General features: G+C 46.9%; 1 protein-coding gene across 1 annotated transcript in view; it reads right to left on the bottom strand.

Moving 5' to 3' along the window:
- Window positions 1–18,434, bottom strand: part of SFI1 (SFI1 centrin binding protein) — a 1,072,759-nt gene that overhangs the window by 24,373 nt on the left and 1,029,952 nt on the right. The window contains exons 29-30 of the mRNA XM_069619815.1: window positions 10,956–11,076; window positions 2,735–2,846 (exon numbers count right to left, since the gene is read on the bottom strand). Of these exons, the coding sequence (XP_069475916.1) occupies window positions 2,735–2,846; window positions 10,956–11,076 (233 nt within the window). The remainder of the gene's footprint in view (window positions 1–2,734; window positions 2,847–10,955; window positions 11,077–18,434) is intronic.

Genomic DNA, 18,434 nt, shown 5'->3' with positions numbered 1-18,434 from the left:
ACTGCATGCATTATAAATGACTAAAATAAAATAAGTACCCAAACCAGAGATGAAAAACACAGAAGAGAGGGACTGTATCAATACAGCAGGGGGATAACTAGTAAAGAGAGAGACACTCAAAGTCTGAGAACAGATGATAATCGAAGCATAGAAAGGGGCAGAAGAAAACCCTCACAAGTGCACCGAGGAGGAGGACTGGATAGAGGTGGCAAATAACTATCTGAGTAGCAAGAAAGATTATTGTGAAAGACATTTGGAAAAGGGGACCACAGAAAGCGAGGAAAAAAAAGTGCTCTGGGGGAGGTACAAGAGTTGGTTGCAGAGACTATCTGTTCCACCGAGAGGTGGCATCATTCAAGACTATTGAATGACCTGGAGGGGAGACCAGGAGAAGACAAATCATTCCCATGGTTTATTTAAGTTAGTTAACATTAGTGGCAGGGCCAGATAGGGTAGTTTGGACGAAGGACATATTTCTTTTATCTTTATGACCACAGACGAGCACCTTTCGTTTTTTTAGATAGGTAGGGTTTTCCCTTTAGTGATGGGGAAAGTTAGGCCGCCTACTTATAATTTCATTAAAAAGCCAAAATCATGTCTTTCAAGTGTCCGACTCCTCCTTCCGACCTGCGACAACACCATAGCCATCAAGTGCTGGAATGCGGCTTGAGGCTTTTCTGGGGTTACAGCTGGCAAAATGTCCATCTCTGGGTAGGTGTTGAGGCCCCAAGGGACCTGCAGGTCCTCTGCCAGTCCCATACAAAAAAAGGTAGCAGGCGCCCCTCTCTAGATAGAACATGGCATGATAACCTGTTCTGTGGTTTTTTCCCCACTTTGAGAGTCCGTAGCCAGTCCCAGCACATCCTCACCTTCCCCTGTATAATTCCTCTGGGAAATCCCTCACCTCTCTAAAACCCAGAGGTTCTAGCCCAAAGGTAACCTGGCCGCCCTCCTTGTCATTGATGTCATCTTTGAAATGGAGGGGTCCTTAAGAAGTGGGGCGTATTCCTGCTTAGTCCTGGTGTCAACAATGCTGATCAGTGCTGACGTTGATGACTGGTCCAGAGTTGAGCCCTCGGCGCACAAAAGTGGGTTCTGTTGGCACAGAGGGCCCTCAGTCACTTTCTGCTCCAAGCCCAATCCCTTAAGCGTGTAGGTGTGGTCCCCAGTGGATAGTCTGCCGGTCGCAAAAGACGCAGTGGGACCAGACAGCGTTGCTGCCAGAGCCGTCAGCGCCTTGGCAGAGATGGCCATCTCCCATTCCTCCGGCGTGGAGGAGTGGGTGGGAAAAAGTACTTGCGCCGGCCGCTCAGGATAATCCCTAGAGCGGTGACTCTTCTTCTTTGAAGAGGAAAAAGAATGCTGGTGTGTGAGGACTCACTCAGGCAGCGGGATATCTTCCGATGCAGCTTCTTTTCCTTGCGCAGAGCCGCCCGTTCATTGGAATGCCGATCTGTGCTTTGCTACCGCGAACAAGACCGTGGAGCCTCACCAGTGACCTTGTGGATGATTGTGAAGAGTTACACCGCCCACTCCTGCAGGGCCTCCAGGTGCATGGACTGGCACAACCCGCAATCCTGGTTGTTGTGGTCCACACCCAAGCAATATAGACAAATCCGGTGCAAATCCGAGACCGAAATCTGCCAGCCGCAGTCCGTCCACAGCTTGAAACCGGAGGCCTTAGATGGCGTAGGCATAGCCTAGAGAATTTAAAGTAAGCTTGACAAGCGTGTTCTCGATTAGTGAACAGAGTGCATGGAAAAAAGTAAAGGAGGTCATGGCGCTGCTATATATACTCACCTCAATGTCATATCCGGCACGTGGCGGATAAAGGTGGTGGGCAGAGCCAATGCTCAGCTGCGCTTCGCCGCCTGGCGGCGAAAATGTTTATGGAGAACAGCTGCACTGGGATATGGATATCAGATGAGGAATCAGTGGGAGGAAAGAATCCATTAGAAACAAGACAGCAGAATCAATGAGAGTCCAACATACTAGTGTGGAAACACAGGAAATTCAGTCCAACACACAAGTAAGGGGAACCAAAGAAACAGTTAAGCAAATTCATCATATTCAAAATACTAACCATACCAATACCCTGCAGACTAAAATGAATGACAACAAAAATTGGTGCTCATAATATAATATACGAGTGAGGAGAAACAAGAGTGGCCGACATAACTAGGAACACCATTCAGCCCTCAAAATCTTCAAGACCAGTACAGAAGAAATCAATATTGGAAACCGAGTGCATAACTCAGATTCAAGATGGAACCAGAACCCAGTACATAGGCAAAATGGACGAAAGTTTAATGGAGGGACCCAAACACACTCAAAGGTTATCGCTGACAGCAATGTACATACATTGGATGATGTGTTTTTTCTTCTCAGAGGGCTGATAGATGGGTTGCATGGACAATGCTATTCATGAAAGCTGAGCTATACTCTCGTCTTTGACCCCATTTTAAGGAGTGGAGTCTAGCACATGCCCATTTCATGTTAGTGATGCTGACCTTCTTGCAAGCAAAATAAAAATCAATTGAGTTATAGTGGCAGCCAAGGAAATGAATTGTTCTATTTTGTGACCATCTGTTTAAAAATGCTACTAATTAAACAAACTCACTAGTACAATACAGAAGCTGATAAGTTGGAATAAGATGTCTCATGGCATACTATAGTTTATTGGCCTTGTAATGAAGCTTATGAAGGGACCATGCAAAAATCAATTTCATGTTACCTGCTGGAGCTCCTTTTGGACCTGCTGGAATTCATCTTGCTCGTCCAGCCGCAGGCCTTCCGGGCTCATCTCTAGCCACCTACGCAGAACTGCTGCCTGCCTGCGCCACGATCTGCGTGGTTAGAAAGCAATATCTCTTTTAAAGTTAAAATGCTGCTGTAAGAGCATGAAATAACCTCCACATGCGAGATTTCAACATTTGGTCTGGTTTGGTACTTAAAAATGTAAAGCAAAAAAGGTTGCAACGGAGAAGACATGTCCCAAGAAGACCAGCAAAAACAGAAAGGTGAAGATACTAAACCTAGCTCTCTTTCATTTGTACCTTCTTTAAGGTTATATCTCCACCTTTGTATGGGATCCTGGAACACATTAAAAAGAGAAAATTCTCTTTTGAAAGAAGAAATGTAAATGCCTAGTGAATGCACCTTGGTGGATTTTACACATTTTATTTCTTTATGCGACGAATGAAAAAACAAGAACATAGACCTTAATTGTTAAAGTAGTTGTTAGGGAAAGGTTTCACATACTTCCCTCTGGTGACTGGAGTAAGAAAACATATCCTTAGTTAAATAGCACAGTGTTCATAAAGTCCCAACTCTCACAATATGTTAGCAATAGTTAGGAGCCCAAGATTTGATGGACTACAGCGCTTTGGGTTTAGTTAGCTGTTGATGTGGGGAAGTGCAACAGGGCTTTCGTTTTTTAGATAGGTAGGGTTTTCCCTTTAGTGATGGGGAAAGTTAGGCCTTCTACCTATAATTTCATTAAAAAGCCAAAATCATGTCTTTCAAGTGTCCGACTCCTCCTTCCGACCTGCGACAACACCATAGCCATCAAGTGCTGGGAAGCGGCCTGAGGCTTTTCTGGGGTTGCAGCTGTCAAAGTGTGCATCTCTGGGTAGGTGTTGAGGCCCCCGGGGACCTGCAGGTCCTCTGCCAGTCCCATACAAGAAAAGGTAGCAGACGCCCATCTCTAGATAGAACATGGCATGATAACCTGTTCTGTGGTTTTTTTCCCCACTTTGAGAGTCCGTAGCCAGTCCCAGCCCATCCTCACCTTTCCCTGTATAATTCCTCTGGGAAATCCCTCACCTCCCTAAAATCCAGAGGTTCCAGCCCAAAGGTAACCTGGCTGCCCTTCTTGTCAAATATGTCATCTTTGAAATGGAGGCATCCTTAAGAAGTGGGGCATATTGGTATGGTTTGGTTAGTGTTGATGAGCTCACAGCTAGGCCTGTGCTGGCCGTTTGTGAGGTCTTTTTGTGTGTAGTGTAAAGTGGTAGGAGATCTTAGAGGGGAGACAGTCGCAGGAATGGTGGACAAGGACTTATGAGGCAAAACAACCTTCAACCTTGCACTCCCACCACTCGCCTCTTGCATACAGGCCCCAATTCACTAGCCTACAGTGCCCCCGTCAATAGCTCTCTTTCTCCTTCTCACATTGATAACCCATGTGCAACAAAATAAGCACCTGCAAGTTGGCAGATGAGATGGAAAGGCCAGTCTGTAAACTCCAGTCAATTACCATAAGCTACAGCTAACGGTTATTAGAGGCAAGAACCTTTGGTTCAGAGAAATGTCTACTTAAATTTGGGGCCGCAATCACCCATTTTGTCTTGCATGCTGGTTCACAGGCTGCGAGGCATTGGTGAACAGGGATTGTAGACAGGGGCTACAATCCCTGCTCATTCCCCCACACGACTACCCTGCTGTCTCCCTCAAGCCCAAAACTCTCACACAGTTCAAAATGAACACCCCTCCACAACCACCAGCAGACACAAACGCACCAGGTTTTTAATGCAGACCAGGCCTTCGGTATCAGCATGATGATGCGACCCTGCAGGGGGATTCATGATGAAGCACGGAACAGAAAAGATCAGGGTGGGAGGGATGGCGTTGTTGGTTTCCTCAATAATGTGCTGCCCCTTGACGTAAAAAAGGGGACGTGAGGTGCGACGGCTGCAGATTGGAGAAGGGCAGTGTGTTGGCAGTGACAGACAGAGGTTTTGGGGGTGGGGATATGATGGACATTGCAATAAGACTGCAATCTCGAGTTTATAGTCTCTCTGGTCCCTTTCTAGCTAAGAGGTAGAGGGGTTTCCTTACTTGTGCCAAAGCTGAAATCTATGATGGATAAGTAGGATTACAACTAAGTAACATATCTGTCTTCATCATAGGACACACATTAGTATTCATAAGCCCCTACCTGCAGACTAGTAGGGTAAAAGAAGAAAAATACACATTGCTCCAGAACCCTACAATGGAACACAGTGAAAGTATTATTAATATTAGGGTATTTATTGAGGGCAGACCCATCTTCGGTTGGTGGATGTTTCTTCTTTGTGAGCCAACCATTTCTGGAAACATCTACTGCACAGAATTCGGGGCGCTCTTTTGCTTCACTCAATGGTTTTCATTGGCCTCTGTTTAAGGTTTTCTATGGCATGGTGCTTTTTACAGTTTTTTTCTCCAGAGCCTATTTTCCCTTCTCAGGCACTATGCCAGCACCTTTTCATAAGCATGTCTCCTGTGGTACTACAATGTCAAGGAATGACAACCATGGAGTATGCACATAACATTGAATTGGTCTTTGAGCAATGCTGGGAGGGCTTTGGGAGTCCCGGGGTCCACAGCTTTGCAACCAAAGCCCTCAAAAAGAAAAGAAAAGAGGGAAGATTCCCCTTTTTAAGTTAAAGTGACCTGTTCTAGTACCACAAGTGGCCAGCCAGAACATTGATGGCATAATCATCAAGAACACTGATATTGAAAAACTCGCAGATGAAATGCTCTGCATCGAAATCTCATTGATCATCATCAATACTGACATCCAAGCACATGTCAGTGGGGGCTATGTCATTTAAACGCACTCCGTCAAGGTCTTTTTTGTCACATAAGTGCCTGAAGATAAGGCGCCAGGTACTCTCGCAGACTATGCCAACAGTACCAGTCTGCACCAATGACAGGAGTTTATTCGAAAAGCCCCAGCATCCCATGTGCCTCCAGCTGAAGGAGAAGAACTGCCTTATGGGTATCAACATTACATACACAAATAACCAACCCTCCTTCATAGAAAAATCAGGGGAAAAAAGGGCACAATAAAGTAGCGCATCCAAGCCCGCGTTCTGAACAACCTGACGGCTATGTCGCCTGCCCCGCCATCTTCCCCTTCGTTTACTGTGCCTACCCCCCCACTTACCTGATTCCTTCAGCGGCAGTGGTGCTACGCTCGTGCCCTGGGCCGTTACCACCTCTGCCAGCCTGAGGAACGGGTGCTTAGGGCTTGCTTAAAAAAATCCTCAAAAACTAGATTTCAGAGGTTTCTCTGTTAAAAAGGGTTGGTAGCGAGCCCACACGTTTTTGGAGCGATTTAGTGTTTATGTCCGTTTCTGAAGGTGCAGGATGGAGAATACATTTCTGATATGCAGAAAGTTGGAAGTGGATGGTGGATCCACAGAGTTATGTCAGAGAAATTAAATGTTCGACTCCCATTGGGGGAGAGGTGGTGGGGGAGGCAGTCACAGGTAAAATCACGCATGTCAATCATTTCTAAAGTGGTCTGACTTGTAAGAGGTGGGGGGGTGTAATTTCATAGTCCCAAATGTATTTATTTTACTTATTGAGCATTTGGTATGGCACCTATACAGCACAAAGTGTTTCTAGGCGCCACAAGACTAAGGGGGGAGAGGGGAACAGAGGAGGATAAACAACAATAAACGACACTATTAGGCCTTGTAACATTCAGATTGTGCAAGTCCAGCAAACAGTAAGTGCAGGGGGGAGAGAGAGGGGCAGGTCAAGGCAGGAGCGAAGGTAAGGGAAGGGGGAGAGATGCAGTAGGGAGGGGCCCCAGGGGCTGGCTACATGCTAAGGGAAGCCCGTAGGCCAAGTGCACTGAAGGACAGGGTAAGTGTCAACAAGTGTGAGGAGGGGTGGACCAGTCTCAGTAGTCTACTTAAGGGAGGTGCCTGAAGGTTAGTGCTGCCAAGGGGGTGCTGGGGCAGACTGGTTGGAGAAGGGCCTGGCCCCTGTATGACTCACAAGGGACCAGGCAGCCAGTGTCAGGGGGAATTAGCAAGGAAGAGGGAGAGGGATGGAGGAGGAGAAAAGGAATGTCTTGAGAAACTTATGAAACTTGGAGATCTGGCTCAAGTCAGGGGGAGGGGAGGCCTACCCCCCACTCTCTGTTCGGAGAAACGTCTGACCTGCAGAGAGATAGAGGACCAAAGGACTCTAGCAGGGATGTATTTAGAGACAGAAAGTTGGATGTAGCACAGTCCCATCCCCAGAAAGCCTTGTGGATGATGGTGAGGGTCTTGAATTTGATCCTTCCAGGCACTGGGCGGCATTGAAGATGTTTTAGGGCTGGAGAGATGCAGTCCCTGGGCTCGAGGCCAAGGATAAGTCTTGCAGTCCTATTCTGGATTCATTGAAGAGGGAGGAAAGAGGCAGATTGAGGAAGAGGTTGTTGCAGTAGTCTAGCCAGGAGAGAACCAGGGCTCTAGAGGCATTGCGTTTCTGGAGGAAGGTGAGGAAAGGTAGAATGCCGCTGAGGAGGTGAAGCTGAAAGTGGGCCTTCTTGGCAAGGTCAGCGATATGAGGAGAGAAGGAGAGGGAGGAGTCAATGATGACAAGTTTTTTGCCTGACAAGAGGGTGAGGGGAGGGGGTTGAAGGAGGGCGGCCAGCGAGTAGGGGGGAAGGAAGGAGTTCCATTGAGAAGGATCTCGCTCTGCATTGTCCACAAGGCCTTCTGGGGCCTGGGACCTCAATGCCTTCAACCCTCTCTTCCTAAATATCTTCCTTCTCGAGCTCTTCGCTCATCCGCCTCCAACTCCCTCAGGGTTAGTCGCTTCTCCAAGCAGCGAGTTGGTGGCAGATCTCTCTCTTCTGCTGGGGCCTCCCTCTGGAACAGCCTCCCTGCCTCTCTGAAACTTGAGTAGAACCATCTCTGGTTCCGGAAGCACCTCAAGACCTTCCTCTTTGCTTCTGCTTTCTCTCCTCCTCTCCCCTGCTGATCTCCTGGCTGAATCTGATATTGCACTGGCTACCCTCTGATCTGAGGTCGTTCCCCCTCCTTCCCCCTGCCAGTTGCACTCCTACACTGTCCCCCTGGTAACTCCTGCACTCGGGGGCTGTTTCTGTATCCCTACAGCCCCTACCAGCACTTGACACTTGATGTCTGCACTTACCCTTGCACTTGCCACCAGCTTGCTGCACTTTTATTTATTTTACTGTTATCCTATGTACTGCACTGCCCTCTCCCCATTCCCCCTGCACTTTTCACCTTCCCTTCTCCCCTGCACTTGCGCGATGGCAATGTCATCAGGCCTAGTAGGATTGCTGTCTCCGTCTCCCGAGGTGATCTGCCTTGGTATTTGGTAAAATACCCAGATCAAAGGATTAGGAGTCATTTTGTAAGGGTAAGATTGAATCTTGTCCCCACTGGGGAGGTACTGAGCATGCACAAACAAGGGGATCAAGCGAGCAAGCTGTGTAACGCCTTCAAACCAGTCGCTTCATCACCTGCTAATGGAATGCGAAGGAACATGGGCTTTGAGGCCGTCTAAGTTTCGCAATCTGGTACACAGAGAGAACAAGATCCTATGGGACCAAATCTGGAATAGAATAATTTCAGGCCAAGAAGTACAGCTAACAGCAGCAGTGATTAAAATATTGAAGGCCCTGAAAATCCTCACTTAAACCGAATGGAGGGGCAGAGAGGGAGGGTTCTGTCAGAAAGGAAGTATGAAATGAATGACAAATACACCAGAGGACGAGCCACAAAGTAGTCAAGTGGAAAAAAGAAGATGGGGGGTCGTGAACAGAGGAAAGGGACATGGGTGATTTTATAGAGTGAGAAAAAAACTGAGATCCCTGTGTAGGAAGTTCTTACAATGGAACTCAACGTGTTTTTCCTTTTTAAAGTTGATTGGTTATGATGTATGATGTGATAAAATTGGTAAAGCTTTTGACAACCATAAACAAAAAAAACAAAAAATAATAATAATTCTCTGTCTTCCTTCTGTTTCCCCTCCTTTGCCTTGTCGCGCCTTGAAAACATGTGTATAGGCGCGTTATAAATGCCATGTCATATCATATCAGGACAGAGATTGTTAGCAGCACACCATGCCTGAATAGCAGACAATCAGGAATGATAGAGGAAGGAGAGGATGCAGAGGCGGGAAGCTTAAAGGAGAGCTTGGTGTCAGCCGCATAACACTGGAAGCGAGAAGAGAAGGTGGAGATTAAGCAGGCAAGAGGTGCAAATTTAATGTTAAAAAGCCATGGCTAGAGGATAGAGCCCTGAAGGACGCCACAAGTAGAGATTGAGGTAGAGGAGAGAAACTGGCCCGTTTAACCTGGGAGGGCCGATTTGAAAGGAAAGAGGTCAGCCAAGCCAGTGGCTGCTGCGTGATGCCCAAAGCATAACATATTCAATTCAAGAGGGTGGCATGATTGACAGTGTCGAAAGCAGAGACAGATCAAAGAGCATGAGAACAGAAGCAGTGTTGGAGTCGAGGTTTGAGAGCAAGTCTTTATGAGTTGTTCAGGAGAGCAGTTTCCGTGCCTCTGGTTGCTCTGATGCCAGACTGGTGGTTATGGAGATAGCCAACAGATTCAGTTTGGTAATTAGTTGGGAGATGACCAACTTCTCCAAGAGTTTGCCCAAGAAGGGATTAGTGGAGATAGGGCAGTAGTTAGCCGGGCAGTAAGGGTCAGCAGATGGCTTTTTTAGAAGGGGGTGCACAAAGGAGTGCTTGAGAGGTAATGGGGAGCCAGTGGCAAAAGAGAGATTGCAAAACTCAGCCGGAGAGGGAGCCAGGGCAGTAATATTGTCTTCGATAGTTCTAGAGGAGCAGGAAAGCACCTGTTTGGAGGAGACTTTCATAGAGCAAACAGTTCTAGTGACCTCATCAGGTGCTATGGGTGAGAAGGAGGAGAGTAGGAGGGATGGCGAGAGGGGGGCAAAGAGAGGTCTAAGTGCAGGAGGGGGAGGAAGAGGAGTAGAAGAGAGTGAGGACAGGATGTCCTGAGTTTTAGTTGTGACGTGGGAGGGCAAAGCTATGTGGAGGGCCTTGGAAGGAAAAGGAGAAAAGACTGCAGTGGCAAGTTCCTTGCAGATTTTGAAAAGTTCTGTCGAGTTGTTGGTGTCCCCTGAGATGCGGGCTTGAATATTGGCCTGCTTCTTGTAACGGATGTAAAGTCTGTAATTCCTTTGGAGCAGGCGACAGGCCATTTTGTCAGAGGATGTGCAAGAAGCCAACCACTTCCGCTCCGCCACTCTGCACTTAGTGAGGCTAGGTCAAAATCATACCGACTACTGCACAAGGAGGCAGGCTTCAGGCGGATCTTCATGGCATGGGCAAGGATGCTGGAGATGAACAGGTGAAGGTGAGCAAGATTGCAAGAAGCCAACCAAAGCATCATAATTGGTACCTTTTGCCCAACCCGGAACAATTTCACACATTTCCATGTGCTTGCTTGAACCAATCTTTACATTTTAAAATACGACTGTACTGGTCTTCGCCTGGTGTCTACGATTCACTGCCACAGTGATTTAGTTTCGAGACAATGACCAAAACAGAATCTGTGCATATTAGAAAAAAGTAAATGCAGCACTTCCCAATCAACAAAATAATTCAATGAATGCATTTCGTGGTGTTCATACATTTCAGTAAGAGTTTGGCCAGTATGCTTAAGGGGCAATAGAGACCATGTAATGTATACAAATGCAGTCAAACTCTCCATTTAACCAAATCATTGCGAGCTTCAAAAGGGGTAAATAAGAAAGCTGAGGAATGACCATATCACAGGCTGCCAGACAACACTTGCCAGTGGTAATTTTGAAATAAAAACAATAATGACCACATTGCGGCTGCCAGGTGAACCGAATATGAGCTAGCCACGGCCTATTATTAAGGAGAACATCAGAGGGACGCTGAAGCATGAGTTGCAAAGAAACCATGTCTGGACGTTAGCATTCCGACCAACTAATCCCAAAGATTTCCGACATGCCTTTAAGTAGGAATGACACACGATGCAGGGGCAGGACAGGAACCTCCGTCATGGATGGTCACTCTTTCAGGAATGCCACACTACCTTTTGCAAGACCACTTAGAACCTCACCTAGTCAACCCTACCGTCGACCCCTTTTTTTCAACCCTGGGGTAGGTATGCTTAGTCTCCCACACCAAAAGGGGGGTACATTTTAGAGGATATATACTTAAGGTTAGTTTTGTTGTCATGGTATTGTTGTATTTTCTGCTGGATCTCATCAAGCTCAGCCTCCAGCTGTCTTCGCAGCACTGCCTCTTCTTGGCAGTCACTGTCCGTTCTTGCGTCACCTGTGAAAAACAAATGCAAAACAGACTCAGAATAAGTTATATAAATCACTGATTCTCTTACTTGTGAGTCCTCTGCAAAATAACATCTTTCCCCAGCAATCAAGCTGAAGACTCCCATAACAGTCTCAATTTTATAAAAAGCGCATGACTGTTCACCAACAAGTGGTCCATAGAAAACCTTATCATCTATGCCAATTTTCTTTTACCTGTCATCAAAAGAGCTGCGTTGCTTTTTGATAATGTACCAAGAGGTTGGCGTGTAGATGGCAGTTTTTCCAAGAACTTTAGACCGACCATGCTGCTTTGGGCATTTCTGCTAAGGGAATGTTGCTCAAGGCATTTGCTTTGGAAGCCTCTTCCATCAATTGTGCTCTTGGGTCTCTATGCAGTTTCATCTACCACATTGTTCAGAACCCCCTTCAGTTCATTTCCTGTTGGTCGTACACATTTGTTTTTCATTTATTGGGCAAGGACCCCACAAGAGCGCTATATAAAAAAACAAATACAATACACATAACTTACCTGCTACAGATAGATTATGGGGAGAAGCCTTGTGGCTCCTGTGACATTTGGGCACAAGGCCCCATACTTCTTAAGGATTAGACTGCTGAAGTTAGGGAATATCACTTGTGACTTGGTTCCATCTTCACTGCATCAGTTTACTTACTTCCTTTGTTGATTTAAGTCATTGAATGCATTTTAAGAACCTATGGTGAATGTATGTTTATTATATATTTAATATTGTGAGATATTATCACCTGCTTGTTTCTTTTTTTAGTGTGTGTTTAGGCCTAGAATAAATATTGTCTAAATCGAATTATTGTGTGCTTCACTGTGTGGACTCATTTTGGACCCCAGACCACACTCATATTCTTTTGAGAATAGTCTTGACTGCTCTCCACGTTTACCTTGATTGGGTTTTGGCTAACCTCTCAGAGTACTCATGTTCACTATTTATTTAATATGTTTTTTTATAACGCGCCTAATACCGTACTGGAGTTCGATTTCTAAGCGCGGATCCAGGGTTCAAACCTCTGTTGCTCTGCGTGGACTTGCTTCCAAGACCACTGCGCTGCCCCTGTGCTATCCTCAGGGTAAATAACTAGATTCTAGAAATCCATCTTAACAACTACAAACAGAGGATGGGAGAAAGTCATCAGCCTATCAAGGGTCATTGGTAAAGACCAAACACTGAGTATAGAGCCAAATGTCAGACACTTGCAGAGGCCAACCACCAAATAACCCTCCCAGACGGTTGGAAGCAATCCAACACAGTGTGAGAGAGAATAGAGAAAACTTTGGCCCATGAAGGCAAGCCTTTGCTAGTGGTTTGAAATAACACAGCCTGACAAAATCCCAAAGCAACATTCTTGTTATTAGTGTGCAAAAAAGGTATCAAGATCAGCCCAGCAGAGACGACCCACAGCTAGAAACTGAGAATATCTATGCTAGTTAGTGCCCTAAAGCAGGATCTGCAACCTTTGGCTTTATAACCACCATCTGCACTGGAGGGCATAAGCCATCGTTCTGGATCATGTGATTTGCTAGTTTAAAACATTGGAAAGCCCCATGTTGCAGACGCCTCCTCTAAAATGAGGAGGGCAAAAGTACTGGTAGATGAGGCCGAGCTGGGCACTATAACCATGAGACTGTAGTTTGAGAGCCTCGAAGCAAGCTGTTCAATATTCCACTCTGAGTGGATTTCAAGAAGCGTTATGGGTTCTATATCCCTGAAACTGTGTGCTAGTTAGGAAAAATAATAAAGACCATCATTCCTGTACATAAGTCTTTTGATTCAGATGGAGTTAACACATCGGAGACCTTTAGTACTAGGAACATGTATTATTGTTAGAATAATTCTCCAACACCCAATCAGCATTCATTTTACCGATCCTGCTGCAGTAAACAAACATGTAAAACTTCACTAACAACTCCAGTGTGTTGTTCTGATCCTTTGTCATACTATACAAGTCCACAGGTACCCGTAAGATAAAACTGTCAATCTTTGCATCTGAAAGTTCTAGTTTACCTACTACTTCCCTGTTGACCATAACAGTTGCCTCTGTCATCTGTTTTTTTTTATCTTATGTGCGCCGTTTCTGGTATAAATGACATCCATAATGCTCAATACGTACAAATACAATAAATACTAACACAATTAGGGTAAAGCCTTAAACCGAGCCCCCAAGGATTCTTTTAAACTGCATAACTTACCTGTACCAATTAATTACTTCTCTTTCACAAGATAAATTATTATTTTCATCATAGCCTAGCTGCGAACATTCAGTTCCCATGAAAGAACAGGCTGTCTTGTTGTGCTAAATCCTGCCTTACGTCATTCCAGAAAGTCATGAATATCAGATTCTTTGAAAAGCAATCTGATTTCACCTATTCGAGGAAACATTATTTGAAGAACAGTGCATTTGTAAACCTGTTCTGTAAAACTGACTTGGCAAGGAACAAAACACAATGAAAAATGGGTTTCACTTCCTCTCCATAATACCCCTAAGCAAGGTCTCCTTGATTCCCATATGTTGGGGACATTTTTCTTAGGCCTTATTTCTAGGCCACAGACAAGCAAGCCTGCTTGGTTTAAAGTGTGGTTCCTTTGACTTCATTACTCGAAAAGTGATAGGATGGCTGAGCAGTCAAGGCAACTTTCCAAAAAATGTCAGCTGGCTGAAAGGTACTGTAAACACTTTTAAAAAATACACAATAAAGGAAGGGCCACATACTTTATATTTAAATATGTACAAATGACTTACCTCCCAGTAATGTTATTTCTGATGGATGTTCCTGCCACGGATTCCTCATCGATGATTTGTGGTAGGTCAGAATCCGGAGACTGACAAGGAGGCATGTTATATGAACTCTTATTCCTTCAAGATTACAAGACCTAATCTTTCCTTTAGACTCTAAGCCCTACTCTAAATAGAAAAAAGTGTGCTTGTCATGATGTCGTACATAAATGAAGTTCTCGGTCTAGGATCCTATTCTAACCTAGTTTCTCTCCCTACCTCTGAACAGAAAAACACAAATACAGCCAAGGTATACTTTGGATCATTTCCTGAATAAAGGGACGGCAACTGGTTTCTGCCCTCCCCCGCCCTGGTGTCTCTTTCTTTTCACCCAATCTGGGGCTTTTTCATGGTCATCCCTCTGTGGGGCTTATCCAACTCTTGTTTGCCCTTCTGAGGCTTCCAATGTCTCTCCCAGCTCTGGGGCTTTTCTTTGCCTCACTCTCCACAGTCTGTGGCTTCTTGGGTCTCTGCCCACTCCGGGGCTCCTCTGCACCCCCCTAAACCCCACCGCCCCCTTGGGGCTTCTCTGTGTTTGCCCCACTCTGGGGCTTCTCTATGCTCTCTCCACCTTGGGGGTCCTTACTCTTCCTTGCTTCACCTGGGGTTGTGACTGCACCCTCCCTTCTGGCCGATCTCTCTGTGTTCCACAGGTTCTTGTTCCTTTCTGCTTTGCCTAGCTGGGCCCTTCCGGCTACTCGCTTGGTCAGTTCTGCTGCCTTCCCGCAGCGTTGACCGCGGGCTGCAACGCCACGTCTGGTAGAGTCTCTCTCTGCCCGGCCACATCTCTAGTGTGCCTTATAGCTCTCTTGAGTTCAGCTGGCTTGCCTCTACGCTGCTTCTGATTGGCTCTTTAAGTGATGCTCCTCCAGAGGGCTGGGTCCTCAGCTTTTCCACTGTTTCAGAGGGTGTATGTATAGTAGGGGTCAGAAACCAAACCAGCCATTACAAGAGGGGGTTTAGGATCATTATACATGTCAGCTCCCACATAGCCAATAAAAGTGCCAGGGGTTGGGGAGGAAGGGATGGTGCCTTGTGTCCCTCTCTGGAGTTTTCCTGTCCCCTATCGGGGGAGTCACCTAAAGAGGGATCCTGGTTTTCCCTGTCCCCTAGGGAGTGTTAAGCATAGTGGGCTCATCTTCCTAGTGTAAAAGGGTGTGGCGCCCCTTTGGGGAGTGGTGACGAACACCTTGGATTTGTCACAGATTCCTCATTATGATATTCCATCTTCAGCACCCGCTGCTTTTGGAAACTTTTTCACCTCCAGGGGGCACAATGCTGATCAGTGTCAGCCCCATTTGGTGTCTCTATGCACTGCATGCCAGTATATATAGTGCTGCCATGTCGCATGGCCTCTGTTTCATCCTTTTTCTCTAGAATTCAGACGTTGAGGGACTGCAGCAAAGAGGTGGACTAGCTATCTGCCAAGAGGGGCAGGTTGGGTGGGCAATGAGGAATCTAAGGGTGGAACATTCATCAGAAAGAACATAACAAAGAGGCAAGTATTTTTATCTTCCAATGGATTTCTTCCTCCCATGAATTCCTCATAAAATAAATAACTACATCTACGACACTTAAACCTCAGTACCTAAACCTGGAGAAGGAGAAATTCCTCACCAGTAATTTTCTTTCTATGGATTTTTCGCCCACAAATTCCTCATCAGATAGATAGCCCTTCCAAAGTCAGCTGCTCGGAAAACTTTGACAGGGAGGCGTAGTGTACCTCGACTCGGCTGTCGACCTCTCAAGAGCCGATGCGGACGCGACGTTGGTTGTCGTACATATTCTGTGTCACTATGCCCCCTACCTCAGTCCCCCCCACAATTCTCCCGAGCTCAGCAGCTGCGGAGGAAGAATCCAACGCTTTGGCTGAAACAGCCACTACTCATAGAAAGACAACGAAACCTAAAATGTTTTCTTTTTATTTTTAGGTCAAGAACGGAACCGTAAGAGATTTCAGAAACACAAAAAATTCTACAGCAGCCCTTTGAAAAGGGAGCTTGCCGCCTCCTTCCACTAAAGAAGTCATTCATTAAACTGCAGGCACTTCATAGTGGGGTTGGATGGGAGGGTGATGTGGAATCTGCAGGAGAAGTATTCATAGTAAGAACATTACCGGTAAGTAATTTCTCTTCTCCTGGAGATTCCTCGTCAAATGGTCAGATAGACTCCCCAAGCAGTATGTATCAAAGAGGTGGGATTAAAGTCCTCATACCAGATAACTATGCAAAAACGCTCTCCCAAAACGAGCATCAACTCCATGGGCTACATCCAGACAGCAGTGTTTGGTAAAGGTATGCAGTGAGGACCAAGTCGCTGCTGGCACCCTCCTTTGTCCCAGTCCTGAACCACAAAGGGGGTAGATGGAAATTTATTTACAAGGCCCCTCAGGAATTGGGCCATAAGCAGAATCGTAAAGCACAATCCTTGATCCGGAGACCGCTTGAAAACAGAAAAAGCCGCCAAGTATCTCTTGACTGTTGCAGCATAAAGGCCTGACGAGACCAGTGACAGACGAAACTCCATCACTGGGGAAAGAGATGGGGTCATTGTCGTGTTCTCTACACCACGCCTCAAATCTTCTCCACCTGTACGCATACAGCGATCTTGTTGAAGGTCTGCGTGCAGCCAGAAGCACCTCAAGTGCATCCTCTGAGAGGTCCCAGTCATCATATCTCATCCTCTCAAGAGCCAGCCATGTAGAGTGAGGGACTCTGTTTTCAGGTGTAGTACCCGACCTTCCGACTGAGATAGGAGATCCGGCCGTCAAAGCAACCGGAAAGGTGGGCCAAGTCCAGGAGGTCTGAGTAACATGTTTTCCTCGCCCAGTCCGGGACCATCAAGATCAGGGTCGTGTGAAGCCTCCTCAACCTCCTGAGAACCCATGGAATGATGGGAATTGGAGGGAATTGGAGGGCAGGCATAGTGGAGGTTGTAGTCCCACTCCCCTAGTGCACCTCTCGCTGCAAATTCACAGGAGCAAAATGATCTGCACTTCTTGTTGGATTCTGTGGCAAACCAGTGCACCACTGTGGTACCCCTCTGGGCAAAGATCCCCTTGAGGACCCCCATGAACAATTCCCACTCGTGTGAGACCATGCTCTGACTGCTCAGAGCATCCGCCAATCCATTCTCCGTCCCTGTCAGATGAACTGCTGAGATATGGAAAGAATTCCGACAGAGGGGAAGAGATTGTACAACCCCCTGTTTGTCGAGGTAGTACATGACCACCCTAATGTCCGTCATGATCAGGACATGCTTCCCCTCGAGCGAGACCACATAAAAGCTTTCAAGACTAGCCTGATCACTCGCAGCTCCAGCCTGTTGATGTGCCACTGGCTCACCAGTGGGGACCAAAGGCAGCTCACCTGCAAATTCTTGCAGTGAGTGAGCCACTCTTACCTGGGGCCACAGGAGCCAAAAATGGTTCTCCCGCCATCATGTTGGTACCGCTAGTCCACCAAGAGATCGTTGGCTACCGACCCAGGCACCATTAGAACATCCTTCAAAGTGCCGAAATACTGGGACCACTGACCTCTTAGGAGCCACTGCTGATTCTGCATCGAGTCCAGCCTTTGGCACTAGAAAAATACAGGAGGCCATGAGACCTAAAGGGCGGAGGAAGGAGACTGACGTAACTCTGGAATAAACAAACCAACTGTCTGACACTGGCGACTCTACTCGCGGAGGAAAAGCCTTCTCCACCCGAGTGACCAGAAACGCACGGATGAACTGGGGCCTTTGTGATGGTGTTGTGTGGGACTTCTGCAAGTTCGGGGAGAAGCCCTGTAGAGTAGCGAGAAAGTGTACTCGACATGGGACGTAACATGCTCCACTGACTTCCCTCGGATCAACCAATCATCCAGGTATTGAAACACATGGACACCGGATCTCCTACAGTGGGCCGCGACTAGTGCCATTAGCTTGGTCAAAACCCTTGGAGCGGAGGTCAACCCAAAGAAGAGCACCTTGAACTGCTAGTGCGTGTCCTCTATGAGGAATCTCAGGAATTTCCTGTGCTTTTGGTGGATCGTGAAGTGGAAATATACGCCCTGAAGATCTCAGGATACCAGCCGATCCAGAAGTCTTAAGTGTGGAGAATTTCTGTCAACGTCACCATCTTGAACTGGTCGTTCCTTCAGTAACTTGTTGAAGGTTTGAGGTCTAAGAAGGGACAAAGTCCTCCCCCTTTCTTGGGGACCAGTATATACTGGGAATACCAGCCCGCTGCTATCTGCTCGGGAGGTATCTCTTGCAGGGCACCCTTCAAAAGCAGGGCTTTGTTCAGGAGGTGGAGGTGGTCTGTCCGGTGGCCTCTTTAGGAAAGGCAGAAAGGAGCCCCATCGGAAGAGCTGAAGGGCCAGGCATGGGAGGTAATCTCCCGTCACTGGGGCCAGTGCTTGCCTATCTGCCGTCCAACTGGTGAAGCATGGGGGGAGAGCTCCAAGTGGCTTTGAGAGCGGTCCGGTCCCATCCGCTGCTGTCACCATCGACTGGCCCTTAGAGGCTCTCTTGCCCCTTCTGAAGCCTGGGAAATGCCTCTGCTCTTGCCTGGGCTGC

Source organism: Ambystoma mexicanum, chromosome 10 (genome assembly GCF_040938575.1).
Source record: "Ambystoma mexicanum isolate Mex_15411 chromosome 10, UKY_AmexF1_1, whole genome shotgun sequence".
NCBI classification, from domain to species: Eukaryota; Metazoa; Chordata; class Amphibia; order Caudata; family Ambystomatidae; genus Ambystoma; species Ambystoma mexicanum.
The sequence above is the reverse complement of the archived record's forward strand: the minus strand, read 5'-3'. Positions and strand labels throughout refer to the sequence as shown.